General features: G+C 47.5%; 1 protein-coding gene across 6 annotated transcripts in view; it reads right to left on the reverse strand.

Moving 5' to 3' along the window:
* Nucleotides 1-11,785: 11,785 nt before the first annotated feature.
* Nucleotides 11,786-16,596, reverse strand: part of NSDHL (NAD(P) dependent steroid dehydrogenase-like) — a 22,781-nt gene continuing 17,970 nt past the window's right edge. For all 6 annotated transcript variants that reach the window (XM_005866124.2, XM_014539614.1, XM_014539616.1 and 3 more), the window contains 2 exons: nucleotides 14,889-14,991; nucleotides 11,786-13,147 (listed from right to left, as the gene is read on the reverse strand). In XM_005866124.2, the coding sequence (XP_005866186.1) occupies nucleotides 12,815-13,147; nucleotides 14,889-14,991 (436 nt within the window). In that variant the 3' untranslated portion in view covers nucleotides 11,786-12,814. The remainder of the gene's footprint in view (nucleotides 13,148-14,888; nucleotides 14,992-16,596) is intronic.

Raw genomic sequence — 16,596 nt, forward strand, 5'->3', positions numbered from 1 at the left:
ATCTTCTCTGTCATTTTTTCTTTTTCATTAATTTCTGTCCTTACCTTCATTAATTCATGTTTTCTTTGGGTTAATCGCTCCTCTCCTAATTTCTTGAGATGGATACTTAGCTCATTAATTTTAGCCTTTTCTCTTTTTCAACCACACACATTTATGGCTAAAATTTCCCTCTAAGCATGATCTTGACTATATCCCACAAGTTTTGATATGTAGTATTTTCCTTATTAAAATACTAAAAACATTTTTAATTTCCCAATATGATTTTTGACCTGTAGCTATGTAGAAGCATGCTGCTTAATTTCCAAACATGTCAATATTTTCCAGCTATCTTTTTGTTATCAGTTTGTAGCTTATTTTATTTTTGTTAGAGGGTATACTCTATATGATTTCAGTCCTGTTCTCTGTCGACATTTTATTTTGAAATCTCATTCATTTTCTTAAACATTGTAAATGTAGCTCTTTTATAATATGCATCTGATAAACAATGGTGTTTGGGAGACATTGCCACAAGTGAACCTGGGAAGGTGGGTGAAAGTTGAACTGGGAGACAATACATTTTTGTTGTTTAAGCCATTCAAACTGCAGTAGTTTGTCACGGCAGCCCCAGCAAACTTATACAGGTACACACATTCAACACAATTGCATATATATGTTCAACAAAGACATGTGCAACAATAGCCATAGCAGCGCTATTTATAATAGCCCAAAGTAGCCACAGTGTCTGTCAGACAGAACAAGAAAGTTGCGGTGTCCTCATGTGCTATAATACTCCACAGCAGGGAGAATGAGCTGCAACTACAAACACACACAAGAGCACCAAATTCGGAGTTTCATTTTTCATATTCTGAAAGATTGGAAGAGAATTATGCAGGGAAGGCCTTCCTTCCTTTGTTATTGGACAATGATGGCCTTTGTACCACAGATGATGTTCCAGCCCTCCTGCTGGGGCACACAGATGAGGGCAAGAGCCCCTGGATGTTGGGTAGAGGATGAAGGGGAGTTTGAAAGGAGTCAGGGTAACCTGGGACAGGGCTGTTGCTATCGTCCAGGTTTACTTGTGGCAGAGTCAAAGGCAAAACTCCAATCCTGGTCCCCTGATTCTGTGCACCACAGCCTGTGCAGAAGCCCAGTGCAAAGCCCCAGCCCTGCCCCTCCTGCCATGACCTGCAAGCCTTGGTCTGAATCCCTCCCCACTCTGACTTGGGACAGGCTTCTGCCTCCAGGCCTTATAAGCAGCTACTTGCCAGTTCAAGTCTTGCTCACCCTCTGGGGTCCTGAACATAAAGGGCAGATAAATTCTTCTTGTGTAAGGCAGGAGGTGCACAGATCCTGAGGGCCACAGAACTTGAGGGTCATTCTATGGAAGATTTAAAGGTACATCTGAGTTTTTGTAGGCTTTTGTTTAGAGCTGCCAGTAAGACCATTTTAGCAATGTGGGACAGCGCAGAGGTATGTAGTACACACACACACGCACACGCACGCGCACACACACACACACACACACACACACACACACACACTCTTAATCACAGAAACCACTTGGATTGTGTGTGCTTGATTGGTGAAGAGTCCCCTACAGCTGGCCTTTCTGAAGCCTGTGGAGCTGAGGGGGGTTGGGGGGGCCTCCCTGACCAATGATTCGTGGAACAGTTGTGAAAGGCACAACATGTTACCACAAGACAAGGCTCATAGCCCAGCAGTCACCAGACTTCACTTGTGGCTAAATCTGGGCACAGAATGGAGATGATGTCACTAGAGCTTCACATTATTTCATCCAATTAACCAAGAGTTAATTAGTATGTCCAAAGTACTTTGAAGCTGAGGAGCTCTGTTTATTCATGACTGGATGGAAGCAGCAGGCCAGGAGAGGCAGCACAGGGGCACTGACATTGGAATGGGAAGTTGGCCAGGCCTCTGCCTCTGACTTGCTGTGAGCCTACTAGGAGACGCTTGGGAAAGAGTCTGCAGATTGTCTTGGGGCTGCCACAATAAAGTGCCATACACTGGGGGACTTAAAACAACAGACATTTCTCCTCTCCCAGTTCTGGAGGCCAGGAGTCTGAAATCAAGGTGTCAGCAGGGCCACTCCTTCAGAACCCTCTAAGGGAGGATCCTTCCTGCCTCTTCCAGCTTCTGGTGGCCCCAGGCATTCCTTGGCTCATGGCCACATCACTCCAATCTGTGCCTCCGTCTCCCCATGGCTTTCTCCTGTGTCTGTGTCTCTGTTTTCTCTTCTCTTCAGCACAGGGCACCATCATATAGCATTAGGGCCCACCTGAATGACCTCATCTTAACTTGATTACATCTACAAAGACCCTATTTCCAAATTGGGTCACATTCACAAGTATCTTTTGGGGGGACACAATGAAACCCATAACACTGCCCATCTGATCTCCGGTGGCTAACAGTGCTTCATTCCTGTGAGTTTCCCTCCCTCACTCCTTTCCTCAGCATAGGAACCTGGGATTGACTGAGAAGGCCAAAGGCTTCTGGAAGGAGCTGGACAGAAGACTCCAGGAGGGGATTGTCATTGTAATAGCTCTTCTTTCATGAATGGGCTTTTCTTCTTTTTTTAAAAAAAAATATGTTTTTATTAATTTCAGAGAGAGGAAGGGAGAGGGAGAGAGGGATAGAAACATCAATAATGAGAGAGAATCATTGTTCAGTTGCCTCCTGCACACCCCCTACTGGGGATCGAGCCCACAACCCAGGCATGTGCCCTGACTGGAAATCGAACTGTGACCTCCTGGCTCAACCACTGAGCCATACCGCTGGGCTGGACTTTTCTTCTTGAAATAATCTCAGCTCTCCCTAAGTCTTAGTCCCCTTATCTGAACAATGAGGGTGCTGGCCTATATGCCCTCACTGAGTTCAAACATTGGAGGAGGAAGGTTAGCCTGAGGGGTTGCTAGAGTTTGGCTCCAGAAGTATGCTGGGTGGAGCTTGACTATTCCCAAAGAACTTGGGTCCTGGAGAATTCCTTCAGTCCCTGGTCATTACAGTTTTCTCATTGCTGGATTCTCATGCTAGCGGCCTACCACAGTGAAGGATTCCTCTGGTGAACCCCCAAGGCAGCTTTTGCTTTCCCTTCCATTCCCTTCAGCTCAGCTCTGTGGAGCATTTAAGCTGAATGGGGAGAGGCAGGCTCCAGGGTGCTAATGCCTGTGCTGGCACTGCAGGGGTCTCAGGGAGATTATGAACAGGTCCTGCTTTAGAGGACTCCTCAGTCTGGAGGGAGGTAGATACAAGAGCCAGGCATGTTGGGCTGGTGTCATCAGTGGAGGAAGCTCTGAGCAGGCACAGTGGGAGGCTAGAGGAAGGCACAGTGGGAACTTCATCTGGCCTGGTTGCCAATCCAGTAGAGACTTGCCAGGCAGAGGGCAGGAGGCATTCCAAGGAGAGCCCCCAACATGCTTCCATTAGAAATGGGCCTCCTAGGCTAGTAGGTTTTCCTGTAAATGTTCTGAGCAGACTGCCCATGGATCCCCAAGTCTAGAGGGGCTATAGATGTCAAAGGTTATCTTGTGCCCCTCCACAATGAAATCGGCCCCTCAGCACCCAGTGGTCTGAGCAAGAACTAGCTTTGGAGACCCCTAGAGCCCTTAGGTCTACAGTGGCATGGGGTGACCTCTGCTGAACTACCGCAGAGCCTTTGGAGCCTTGGGTCTTATCCCTGCCTCTCTTGCAGGGCCCAGTCTCTTCAGGCTTGGTCTTGGTTCCACTTGGGCCCATATTGGGAGCCCCTTTGGTCGGCTATGAGTAGATGGCCTTATTTTGGGCAGCCTTCATTTAGCCTCTGAGCTTCACTCTTCCAAAAGCTAATCCCAGCCCCAAACAAGGCACAAAGAGGTGTGTCCAATTTCCAGTGCCTCCCCTCCCAAGATGAAAGTCCCAGGATCAGAGGTCACAGCCCTGGGCCTGGAGGCAATGTTGAGACAAACACTGGTTCACCTGGGCCACAGGCTTCTCAGGCCTTTCTGAACCAGCCCTACAGACCCACCCACATTTCTCAGCACCTTCTAAGCCAGCATCATTCTATTAGTGACCTCTGTACAAGTTTTGCAATCATCAGTTGGTGCCAAACTAGCCATGGAATGATTAGAATAGTATTTGGCAGATGACTGCGGGGATCCAGCACAGTTTGCTCAAAGCATTTGGCCTGTCAGAGGTGAGTTGGAGCATTGGGTAGACAGTCCTTTGGCACTCTACCCAGGGGCTTGCCTCCCCCAGTGAGCTTGGCAGAGGCTGCCACACCCTGGATTCATGGCTTTAGAACTTGTTGGGACTTGTCTGGTCTTTGGTCCCCCTTCTAGCAGGAGGCCTGCTTTATACCTGTGCCTTTCTTCCATGCTTAAGCAGCTTGCTTAGCACCCTCTTATGGTGCATCTGCCCATATTGATCAGGCTTCAGGTGTGACTCTACCAGGCTACCTACTCAGCTAGTTGCCTCACTACCTTGTACTGAGGTTCAGATATAACCTCATGCCTGACTGGTTTTGCCAGGACACTCCCACCCTGCTGACTATTGGCCCAGAGGGGTCCTTTTCTAGATATTATGTACATCTAGCCATTGTGGTAGGTTGAATAAGGGCCCCCAGAGGTGTCCATGTTTTGAGGAGATATGACAATGAAAGCAGATTAGAGTGATGCCACAAAGCTGAAAAAGTCAAGAAAAGCCACTCAAAGCTGAAAAAGTCAAGAAAATGGGTTTTCACCTCAAATTTTCCAGAAGCAACCAGCCTTACTAACACTTTGACTTTATCTGAGTGAAACTGATTTTGCACTTCTGACCTCCAGAACTATAAGAGAATAAATTTGCATTGTTTGAAGCTATTAAGTTTGTGGTAATTTTTTTATAGTCACCACAGGACTCTCATACATCCAGTGTTCCTACCCAGTGGAGAGGTAAGGAAGGGGCTTAGGCCACTCAGGATTACCCTGGGAAATTGAAAGGCCATTGGGAAAAAATAATGTTGGGCCAGAGGGCTGCCAGCCTGGGGTTAAGGCCCAGTTCTGCCACAACCAGCTATATGTCTTAAGAAAGCCCTACCTCTAAAGCAGCGGTTCTCAACCTGTGGGTCGCGACCCCTTTGGCGGTCAAACGACCCTTTCACAGGGGTCGCCTAAGACCATCCTGCATATCAGATATTTACATTACGATTCATAACAGTAGCAACATTACAGTTATGAAGTAGCAACAAAAATAATTTTATGGTTGGGTCACAACATGAGGAACTGTATTTAAAGGGCCAGAAGGTTGAGAACCACTGCCTAAAGGCTTCGGGCTTTCCTGTACAAAGTGGAGATGATAATAAACAGGCTTGTTGTGACAATCAAAGGAAAGAACACTGGTCCATGTGTCTGTCCATATGTATATTTGGAAATGTGTTGGCTGAGGAGGTGTTGAAAAAAAGCCAGCTGTCTGCCAGCCTTCCCATAACTCTGCTCCTGTCATCTCGCTCAGCATTCATCTTTGGTCTTTTCTCTAATCCCCTCCTACCAAAACCATTCAACAAATCTGGAGTGTCTACAGCATGACTAGTATTGTCTGGGGCGGGAGCTGGAGGGGTTCCCAAAGTCTAAGAAAATCTGCCTTTGAGAAAGCAACCATCAAAGAAGAATATGTAGGGGAAGATGAAGAAAAGATACAAGTTTCATAAAGAGTTCATGGAAATCTGCCTTGAGCACCAATGTACCACAGCTGGGATGGCACTTGCTGCCTCATTCTATAGCTTCCCTGTGACCACATAGCCCAGGTGAATAAATTGTGATTCTTCCATTAATGACTACCTCCCCTTCCCTTGTTGGGTCATTAGCTCCACAAGGGCTCTTATCTAGACTGTTCACCACAGTGCCCTTGCCCCTAGCACAAGGCCAGTTACACAGGAGGTGCTCAGAACATATTTGTGACTGTTAGACCTTAGGGACACTACTCTATTCACTGTCTGGGCATCTACTCTTGGCCTTCAGCCTCCTCAGCTTCTCTGAACTGGCTGACACCACTGACCACTCTTCTCCCTAGCTTTCCTTGATGCCTTAGTTTTGAGTTCACCTTTTAATTCTCCAGGTCCCATCCTTCATCCCCCTGTGTTCCCATGACTTCAAGTAGCAGCAGTATGCCAAGCCCCCTCAAATATCAATCTCTTGCTTTCTAGAACCCCAAGGTTCCTCAGACTCACTGTGGCCAGAATGTAAACTTTCTAGTTCTTTGATCCCTCCCTGTCCATTAGCTCCACATCCAATCAATCATTGAGTATTGTCTATTCTAGCCCAGAACCATCTCCAGACTATTTCTTCTCTGTATCCCCATAACCAGTTTCTTGAGACAGACACACTCTCACCCTCTCTCCTGAACTGCAGAAGTAGCTTGCCATTGGTGCCTGCCTCCAGTTCCTCACCTTGCACTCTCCCCTCACCATTTAAACACAAATGTCACCATGTCACTCTCTAGGGGGTGATCAAGTCCAAGCTCCTTGACCCCTGCAACTTCATCTTCTACCATTTCTAGCCATAGCCCACAGTGGTTGCCTCAGCCAAAGGCTAGAATGCCATTCCTTCTCTTCTCAGGTTGGCCAAATTGATCTCATCTTGTTTTTTTTTTTCCTCCTTCTTCTTTTGGTTCATTTTGTTGTTGTTGTTTTGTTGTTGTTAGTAGGCATTCTAGTGGGTGTGAGGTGATATCTCACTGTGGTTTTGATTTGCATTTTCCTAATGACTAATGGTGTTGAGCATCTTTTCATTTGCCTATTGGTTTATCAGTCACTCTTAAGCAGAGATTGGGAAACTTTCTCTGTAAAGGGGAAGATAGTAAACATTTTAGGTTTTGTGGGTCACACAATAACGGTCAACTCTGCCATTGTAGCATGAATGCAACCATAGACAATATGCAAATAAATGAATGTGGCTGGGTGCCAATAAAACTTTATTGACCCAAGTGGACAGCAAGTGGGAGTTGACCCTGAGTTCACCATTTGCAGAACTCTGCTCTTTTTTTTTTAAAATGTTAGAAAACTGCTTTATTGGAATTGTGTATTATGAAAAATTTCAAATGTACAGAAAAGTGGAGAAATAGTATATAATAAGCATTTGTATACTCATTACTTAGGTTTAACAATTGTTAATTTGCCATCCTTAGTTTTCTGAAATAGTTTAAATATTTAAAATGAAATTTTATATATATCTCCTGACATTTTGCCAGTTTAATATGCATCTTTACAAAATAGGGATTTTTTTTTTACATAACCCCAATACCATTAATTTACCTAATGATTAATAATTTCCTACTATTATCTAATATCAATTCACACTCAAATTTCACTATTTTCTTCCAAATATCTCTCAAAGTCCCTCTGGTCAAACCAGGATCTGATGAAGACCATGTATCACGTTAAGACCTCTGCCCTTACTCTTAAGTCAAGGAGCACTTGGATTATTACTTTCTCTGTGGGATTCAGAGGGTAAGGGCTCTATCTTGGTCACTTCTGCATCCTTTTGGACTCAGTAGGTGCTCAGTTAATATTTCCTGAATTGATGGTCTCCCCCCCACCAATGGAGAACAAAGCCAATAGTGTGTGTGTCTCCCAGAAGTTGATAAAAAAGGCATCTTGTAAGAGTTGCTGGGAGACAGGCTGCAGTACAGAAAAAAAGGCTGATAGGACTTCACCCTCTTCTCTCTCCTTTTATTCCCTATTCATGTTACTCTAGAAAGATCTCTGGGCCAAAGGAGCAAATGTGAGCAAACCTCCTGGGGTTGAGAGGCAGATCTGACAAAAGGAAGGCTCTAATTTGGCTCCATCATCATTTTGGGTTTTCTATGATCAATAACTAAGCAGTGCTGGTGAGGGAAGATTGTAGTATCTCCCAAAGCTTCCTTTCCTTTCCTTTCCTTTCCTTTCCCTTTCCCTTTCCCTTTCCTTTCCTTTTCTTTTCTTTCTTCTTTTTTTTTTGGTAAATATATTTTCATTGATTTCAGAGAGGAAGGAAGAGGGAAAGAGAAACATCAATGATGAGAGAGAATAATTGATCGGCTGCCTCCTGCACGCCTCCTACTGGAGATCGAGCCCACAACCTGGGTATGTGCCCTTGACCAGAATCGAACCCGGGACACTTCAGTCCTCAGGCTGATGCTCTATCCACTGAGCCAAACCAGCTAGGGCAAAGCCTCTTTTCTTTCTCTCCATTCCTAACTATTTGTGCTCTTCAAGCCCTTCATGTTGGAGAGCCTCAGATGAGAGCCCATGTCTCTCCCTCCCCACCTGGGCACCTTTGCTGCATTAGGCTGCTTGAATCAAATGGGTAACCTGCAGTGCACTGGCCTCAGAGGTCAGGGCCCAGGGTCTAGCCAGGGCTCTGCTAACTGCCTGGATGTCCTTGGCTGTGGCTTCTCTCTGGAGCTCCCCCAGCTGGTCAATGTGGGTGTTGGTAGCTTTCCCCTCTAAATACCCTTCCAGTCTGGTTACACTTACTGGGCACCTTCCCAGGAGCAGGCATTGTATATGAATCCAGGGACAGAGAAATAAATCAAAAGCCCCTGGCCCTTGACAAGTGGGCATAGGAGAACTGGGCAGCTAAACTGATGATTACCTTATAACTGAAGAAGTGCTTTGATGGCGACCAGGCTTTGTAGGAAGCCAAAAGAGAGAGACCCTTTTGAGAGAAAGCTGGGAGGATGAAATGCTGTTGGAGATAAGGTTTAGAATGAAGTGGAGGCTGTGGGCCTAGCAGGAGAAGCTTATAAGCTAGCTTGCTGGGATTGGATAGAGGGAGGGAAGGCAAGGGAAGTCACATCAAGAGGTATTTCAGTTTAGCAGAAGGGAGAAATTTCCACCAGCAAGGGCTATTACACACCAAGGAGAGAGGAAGCTTCGAGCTACTTGTCAGCGCATAGAAATGCATACCAGAGCTTGGAGTGCTGTGGCCAGAGGCCTCAACCATTCCTGTCCTGTCTGCTGAGCCATCCTCTGCCTTGGTTCCAGTCCTTACCTAGAGTCACAGACTCTACAGATGGAACAGCTGGCCACAAGCACTTCTGGTCTAGGAATACATGCAGATGGGAGTGCTGATAAGGCCTGGAGGCCCATTCTGTCCCTCAGTTTCTCTCTCTTGGACCCTCTCTACAAAGTGGGCTTCTCCACAGCTACTGGCCCCCACTCCACTGGCTCAAATGTTGATTGGGCCACAGTCATGTTTGAAAAGCAGATGACAGCTATGGGCCTTTCTTTTCCTGCCAAAAGAAACACACTCACAGGTGACCCAAAGGCTGCATCCAATTTATGTGGTTCACAGACCTCCCAAACCACACATGAATGCCGGGCCCAGAACCTCTGCTCCAACCAGTCCCACTGGCTGCTCCATTCCCCAGGCCTTGCATTGTTTCCTTCCGTTGCTGCGGTTACTCTAGGATTCCAGGCCAGTCAGGTGGTTGCACGTGTTTCCTGAATGCCCATGCTGTGCTGTGGGGACATTGGTTGGCTCTGCTATAAGAGCTCCTGGCCTGGTGGGGGTGGGAGAAAGTACACAGAGGGAATACACTAAATGAGGCAAAGATTGAGATTCCCAGGCTGGAAGCCTAGAGAACAGGCACGGTTTTCAATTGGGAGGATCCAGGTAGGCTTTTGGGTGAAAGGAAGCTGGCCATTCTGAACCTGGGGACATATGGAGGAGAGGACATCGTAGGAATCCAGGACAACCTGAGCAAAGGGATGTATGACAGGGTATGAGCAGTTTGGGTGGAGCACAGCAGGTGTGAAGCCCAATAGAAGAGGCTGGAAAGGTGGGCTGAGCACAGGCCATGATGGACTGGCTGTGGAATGTGTTCAGGAGAAAATCAGGACCCACTGAAGCGTTTTCAGTAGAGGAGAGGGAGGATCTAGGTCTGTTTTAGGAAGGACTCCTGGATGTGCATAGAGGCTGGATCAGAGGAGACAGACAGATCAGCTGGGCTGTCCCAGTACACCTGACCCAGGTGCGGACAGAGCCAGGTGATAAATGAACTAGGTCGACGCCAATGGGGTGGAGAGATGACTGAAATGAGAGATCTCCCCAATGAATGCACAGAACTGGGCATGGACTTTCTTTCAGCTGTCTCCTTTCCCTTGGCCCTGATTTTACAGATGGATGTGCCACAGGAGGGGCACAGGCCCTGGTAGGTTCTCCAGGAAGTCATTTTAGGGAGGTGTGCTTCAAGGCTATTGGCCTTCAGCAAAGGAACAGGTCGGGTGGCCCAGGGACTTGGGCCTGTGAGGGGGCAAGTTCAGTCTTGCAGTGGCTGAGGCAAGGTTCTAGTTAGACTCAATGACCTGGTGGGAGGCCACTTCAGTGGTTCAGACTATTGGCAGGGCTTGGGAACAATGTGCCAGGCCCACCCCCAGAGTGTCGGTTCAGTAAGTGTGGGGTGGGGCGCCAGAGTTTCTAACAAGCTCTCAGGGGGAGGGGCTGGAGGCTGTGGTTTCCTGGCAGTCAGACTTTCTACACACAGGTTGGGGGGCAGGTTACTTGGGTCTGGGTCAGGACTGCAGGGCAGAGCAAGGAAGGGCAGCAAAAGCCCTCACCAGGTGGGGAGGGCAGCCCTTTGCCCACTTGGGGCTCAGGGTCTGTCTGGAGGGCTCTCTCAGCCACTTAATGATCTGTCTCACCTTTCTGATCTGCATGGACAATGCTTCCTTGGGAAACCTTTGATGGCTGTTCTGCCCCATTTCCAACCTGGCCAGGTTCACTTTCAGTCACTCCCACACCTTTCCTTCTTGGAACTTTCAAGTTTCCAATTATGTATTGATTTGTACGAGCCCACTAGAATGTCAGCTATGGGCTGTGTCTGTTTATTCACTCACCACTGAAGCCCGGACAGCGCCCAACAAACATGTGGAAACATGTACAGTTCAAGTTTGACGAGGGACATCTTTGGTCAAGGCGGCTGCTAGCATTTCCCCAGGGAAGCGGAGAGGACAAAGCTGAGGACACTTTGGCCCTAGATGCTTCTCGGTGAGGCCTGCCAGCCTCAATCTTCCAAGCAGAGACCCTCCTCCCGGCAGCTCTGAAAGCAGAGTCCTCCCATTCCATGCCTCAGTCTCCTCACTCCCTCTCATCTCCCCAAGGAAATCAGGTAGGGAGCTCTGATTCCTTTCTAGGTGCTTCCATGAAGGCTTCATTTCTATTTCCAGGGCTGCATCACTTCCTAATCTGACCTCCCAGGCTCCATGCAGAGTGGCTAAAATGAGTTTCTTGATTTTAGCCCGCCATGGTTAAACTGGCAATGGTTTCCCCTGCCTACAGGGTAAATAAAGTTCAGTCCCCTTGGCTTTGCATCTGAGGCCCTACCTACCTCTCCAGCCTGACTGACCTCCCACTGCTCCACACCTCTCACCCCAATCCAGGCTGGTCACTTCTGTACTTCACTAAATCTGAGGAAGACCATACACTACTAATGAAACTATGACAAGCCAATGACTGTGAACCTGACCTTTAAGCCTGAAATGCCACCTAGTGGCCTCTACCTACTGACTCTTATCCATCCTTCAAGGTCCAACTCAATAGTGTTCCCTCCTTCACAAAGGTGTTTTGGATGGTCTTGGCTAGAAGCCATGTCTCCTTCCTCTGAATTTACACCACTTTGTCTCCAGTGTATCATTTCCTGCCTGGTATTACACAGGATTGTGAACATATCTTAACTCCTCTATTTTTAAGTGCCTTTGGGCAAAGACTGTCTTATTTCTGTTTATACTCCCCTACTCTATCGGCGTAGCAGTTTCTCCACAGGTGGGTGTCATGCTCATATTACACAAACCAAATGGCACGTGCAATGTCTTTATTCCAGCCTCCCCAACTTTGGACAAAAGCAGAAAAGAAAATAGGTCTTGAAGATTACATGTCAATTAGTCTTAGAAGAAACCAGGTTCTGTAAGCAGAACGTCACCAGGAAAGAGAGAACGCTGAGTCATTATATGTGCTAGGCCTTCTGGAAATTGGCCGGAAGGGTTCTGCGTGAGGGGTTCTATGAGTGAAGTGCCCTTTCTGCCCAAACTCCAAGCAGATAAAGGAGACTCTTTTCTGTCTGACCTTTCCCATACCACACTATCAAGCAGTCTGATGTCAGGAGAGTCGCTAAACAGCTGAAAGAGCATGCCACGGGTCAGGCCACTGCTGTGTCACTAAGGACAACAGGAATCTGTTGATAAAGTGAAATGTGACCATGACAGAATGTTTTATGAAGAAAAAAACAAAACAATGCAGACAGGCACTGCAGCTGGGCCTTGGAGAACTTGGAAGCATGTAAGGAGGGGAACCACGAGGGATGGAGGGGGAGGGTTACAGTTGCTTAAGCTGTTTGGAAGTGTTTGCTTGCTCTAAACTCTATTTAAAATGTACACTTGCAGTCTCACCATGTGTTTCTAACTTTCTCCTCTAGGATGTCTGTAATATGTGGCTCCTTGAACAGTCTGTGGCTTCTACTCTTGTATTGGTTTGCATGGAAATGAATCTAGTTCTCCATCCTCAATTAGCAAAGGGGTCGGTTCTTCACTACAGCTTCCTTGATTATGTACAAGGACAGTGGGATGATAAGGACCCAGGAGAGAGGTGGGATGGGAGAGAGAGAACACAAAACAGAAGAATACAAAGCTGCCCGCTAAAAGTCCAAATCTGATCCTGTGCTTCCACTAAGGCTTCACTTGTGGTCATGGAAAGGGCGGGTGTGCTCCTATCTAACTGGCAGGAGGTACCTGAGCTTAGAAGAAAGTCACTTGAAGGAGGTTAGTTTCTTGATCCACGAGGAGAGGTATTGGAGGCGGAATGTGGTGAGAGGGCCCAGTCTCGGGGCCTCACTTGACCCTCCGCAGGTGGTGGAAGCTCTGCACAGTTCTTTCCACAGCGTCATCCATGGTGACCAGTGGCTGGTAGCCCAAGGCCTTTTTGGCTCTCTCACAGCTGTAGTAGTGGAATGTGCCAGCCAGCGCGACCCGCATCGGAGTGAATGTGGGCTGGAGCTGGATGACAGGACTGATCACCATCACCAGGAGGGATAGCAGGAGGGCCAGGTAATAGGCCACCCAGTAGGGAATGTGGTACTTGGGGGCTTCGTAATTGAGGCCTATCAGGATGCGGGACAGGAATGTCCAGAAGGGGATGGGTTCGTCATTGGTGATGTGGAATGCCTGAAGACAGAAGAAGAAGTTAGAGACTGCTCCACAGCCGGAGGGGTGAGCGGGCCATGCTCAGAGCTCAGCCACAGCTGTTGGCTCAGCCTAGGACCAGTGGTCACTCCTTGCCCGCCTGCTCACCCCAGCTCCTTTGCAGGGCAGCTCAAAAGTGAGGTGGATATTAAGTGCATGCAGATCACAGCATTTCCGTGGTCCTCTAATCCACAAGTGTCAACCGCTGGCAGACAACCTTTGGATTCGCAGCTATGGGCCCCTTTAGGAGCAGAGGGAAGGCAGTGAAAATTTCCTCTGTAAGTCAGGTTTTTCAGTGAAGTTAGATTGCATTCGGGAAGGCACGTTTGTTAATTTCATTTGGTAACTGTGTTAAGCATGGTGACACTCATCTTCTTATCTTCAGGCACAACGAATGGGTCATATTAAGTTTCTCAACTGTGCTTTGTTTGGTCTAAACCAAGCATGCCAAACTCACGGCCCGCGGGCCACAACAAATATTTTTGCAGCCTAGCCAATATAACGGCATGTAAGAAATGTTTTAATAAAAATTTCATAACTTAATTTTTACAATATCCTTTATACATATTTATTAATAACAAACTACAACGTTCACTAATGACTGATTACTATAATCGTGTTGCATTCATTTCCCTTATGTGCCTTACACGCAGGCGCACCATTTCTCTCCACTAATACTAGCAGTGAAAATTTTAGCAGCCGGTTGCCAAGTTAGTCTTGTACTGACTTGTTTGGTGTGCGCAACAGGAAGTATTTCGCTTTCGGAGAACAAGAAAAATAGGTTTATTTGTGTTATGCTTATTAATGTGTGCAGTAATTCAGTGTCTGGTAAGTTAATGTTCAAGAAAAATATTACTTTTTATTAAAGTATTCTATTATTTTATGTGAATGATTGCTCATTTATTTTAGCCCTTTGTATTCAGCATGTCTCTACAGAAATAAACCAACGTTTCTATGAAAATTAAAGCTTTTGTTTTTTTGCAGCCCACATAAACTTAAACCTTGTTTATTTGGCCCGTGTTAGCCTTTGAGTTCGACATGCTTGGTCTAAACCAAAAGCCACCCTAAGAGTTATATGAGTGGGAAAATGGAACAAGTCCAGGAGAAACAAATGAGGCCCAAATAGGAGGGATTCCAAGGCAGGAATGAGAGGAAAGGATGAGGGGCCAAATGTGCTCTCCCATCTCTGGGTGAGTTCACCTCCCCCACATGCCCAGCCTGCCCACTGGATGCCAAACACCAGGAGGTTCAGATACATCTGCACCTCAGGTGGGGTGAGAGGCATGAGCATGGCTGGACGATGAGAGGAAAATGGAGACACTTGGAATGAGTGGGAGGAAGGGTAAATAGCACACACTCTGGCCAATGTTCACGGGACCCTGCCTGGAGTAGCCACGTCCATGGTAGGTAGTCAGGTTACGTTCATGGAGAACCAGGCCCTAAAATCAGAGAACCAGGTCCTGAATCTCTCAACCACAGCCCACACCTCTGGACTTGGGCTGCCCTGTGCGATATGGTACTGCCATGATGCCATACTCTTGACCATAGGGGCTTAATCTCAAGCCCACGGGATCCTAAAGCAGGTCTACCAGGATAAAGAATCATGGAGGGAACGTGCCAGTGCATCCAATCACACAGAGAAGAAATATGAAGATGGGAAAACGTGCAGGGGGAGCATATGGTGGGCCAGCCATTGCTGAGTTGAGAGAAGCAGGTGCCTTACCTTCCCACCCAAGGCTGTGTCTTGGGAGAGGTGCTCTGCAGCCAGAATGTGTCCGTGAACCACATTCTCCACGAAGGTGAAGTCCACCAAGTTCTCCCCGTTTCTGTGGGCATACAGATGTGGTTACACTGGGCTGGGAGCACTCAGCTGCACGCTGAGACACTGCACAGGGACCTGGGGTTGCTTCCAAGTCCCAGCACTTTATTTTATTTTATTTTTATTAATCCTCACCCCAGGATATTTTTCCCGTTGATTTTTAGAGAGTGGAAGGGAGGGGGAGAGACACAGAGAGAGAAACATGGATGTATGAGAGACACATCGATTGGTTGCCTCCTGACCAGGGCCGGGGATCGAGCCTGCAATCGAGGTACATGCCCTTGACCAGAATCAAATTGGGGACCCATCAGTTCACGAGCCAACGCTCTTCCACTGAGCCAAACCGGCTAGGGCCCAAGTCTCAGCATTTTAAAAGACTGCTACCTGCCTTGGCAATGCCAGCCCAACACACCTTGACATCTGTAACAGTTAAAGATGTGCAAGGGGCCAGGGCTCCTAGGATACTTAAGGGCCAACTAATGTATCAGAAACCTTGGTGCCCTGCCTGCCCCATCCCAGCGTGGCCAACATTGGTGTTGTCTGCCCTCAGCTCCACTTTGGGCAGCAGCCTTTCACTCCTTCCGGGACACTCTGGGTTAATGCCTTGCTCTGGCCTCATGTGTTTCTACCATCTCTGTGTAATCCCTCAAAGCAATAGGACAGGGCAGCCAAGTGAAAGGCAGGGAGGCAAGGTAGCAAGAAAAAGACAGGAAGAAAAGGGGAAAAAGGAAGGAAGGAAGGAAAAGTAAATGTATTGGGGAAGACAGCCAGCCACACTGCCACCACCTGCTAGGCCCCGCCACCTGCACCTTGCTCAGAAAGGAATGTTAAAGCCTCCTCCTATCTTCATGGATGCAACAAGAGCTGAGGGCCTGGCCCCTGACCGTGCGTCAGGCTTTCCCCTCTGAGCCTGTTCCCTCAATTTCCAAACAGGGACACCAATATTTTGCCAGCCTGTCAGAGAGAGTGCACCAGGTTGAATAGTGTTCTCCCCAAATTCATGTCCACTTGGAACTTGTGGATGCGTCCTTATTTGGAAATAGGGTTTTTGCAGATGTAATCAAGATTAGGTGAGGTCATACTGGAGTAGAAAGGGCCCTAAATCCAATGGCTGCTGTTCTTTTTTTAAAAAAATAGATTTTATTGATCTTTTACAGAGAGGAAGGGAGAGGGATAGAGAGTTAGAAACATCCATGAGAGAGAAACATCGATCAGCTGCCTCCTGCACAACCCCTACTGGGGATATGCCCGCAACCAAGGTACATGCCCCTGACTGGAATCGGACCTGGGACCCTTCAGTCTGCAGGCCAACGCTCTATCCACTGAGCCAAACCAGTTAGGGCGTGGCTGCTGTTCTTACAAACCAAGGGAAATTTGGACAAAGACACACAGAAAAAGAAGATCATGCAAAGACGGAGTCAGAGACTGGAGTGATGCATTTATCTAAGCCAAGAAATTCCAAGGACTGCCAGCCACCACCACCAGCTGGGAGAGAGGCCTGGATGAGACTGTCCCTCAGAATCTTCTGAAGGAACCAATCCTGCCCATGGCTGGATTTCAGACTTCTGGTCTCCAGAACTGGGAGAGGATTCCTTTCTGTTGTTGTAAGTAC

The sequence above is a fragment of the Myotis brandtii genome, unplaced genomic scaffold (assembly GCF_000412655.1).
Source record: "Myotis brandtii unplaced genomic scaffold, ASM41265v1 scaffold2207, whole genome shotgun sequence".
Lineage (NCBI taxonomy): Eukaryota > Metazoa > Chordata > Mammalia > Chiroptera > Vespertilionidae > Myotis > Myotis brandtii.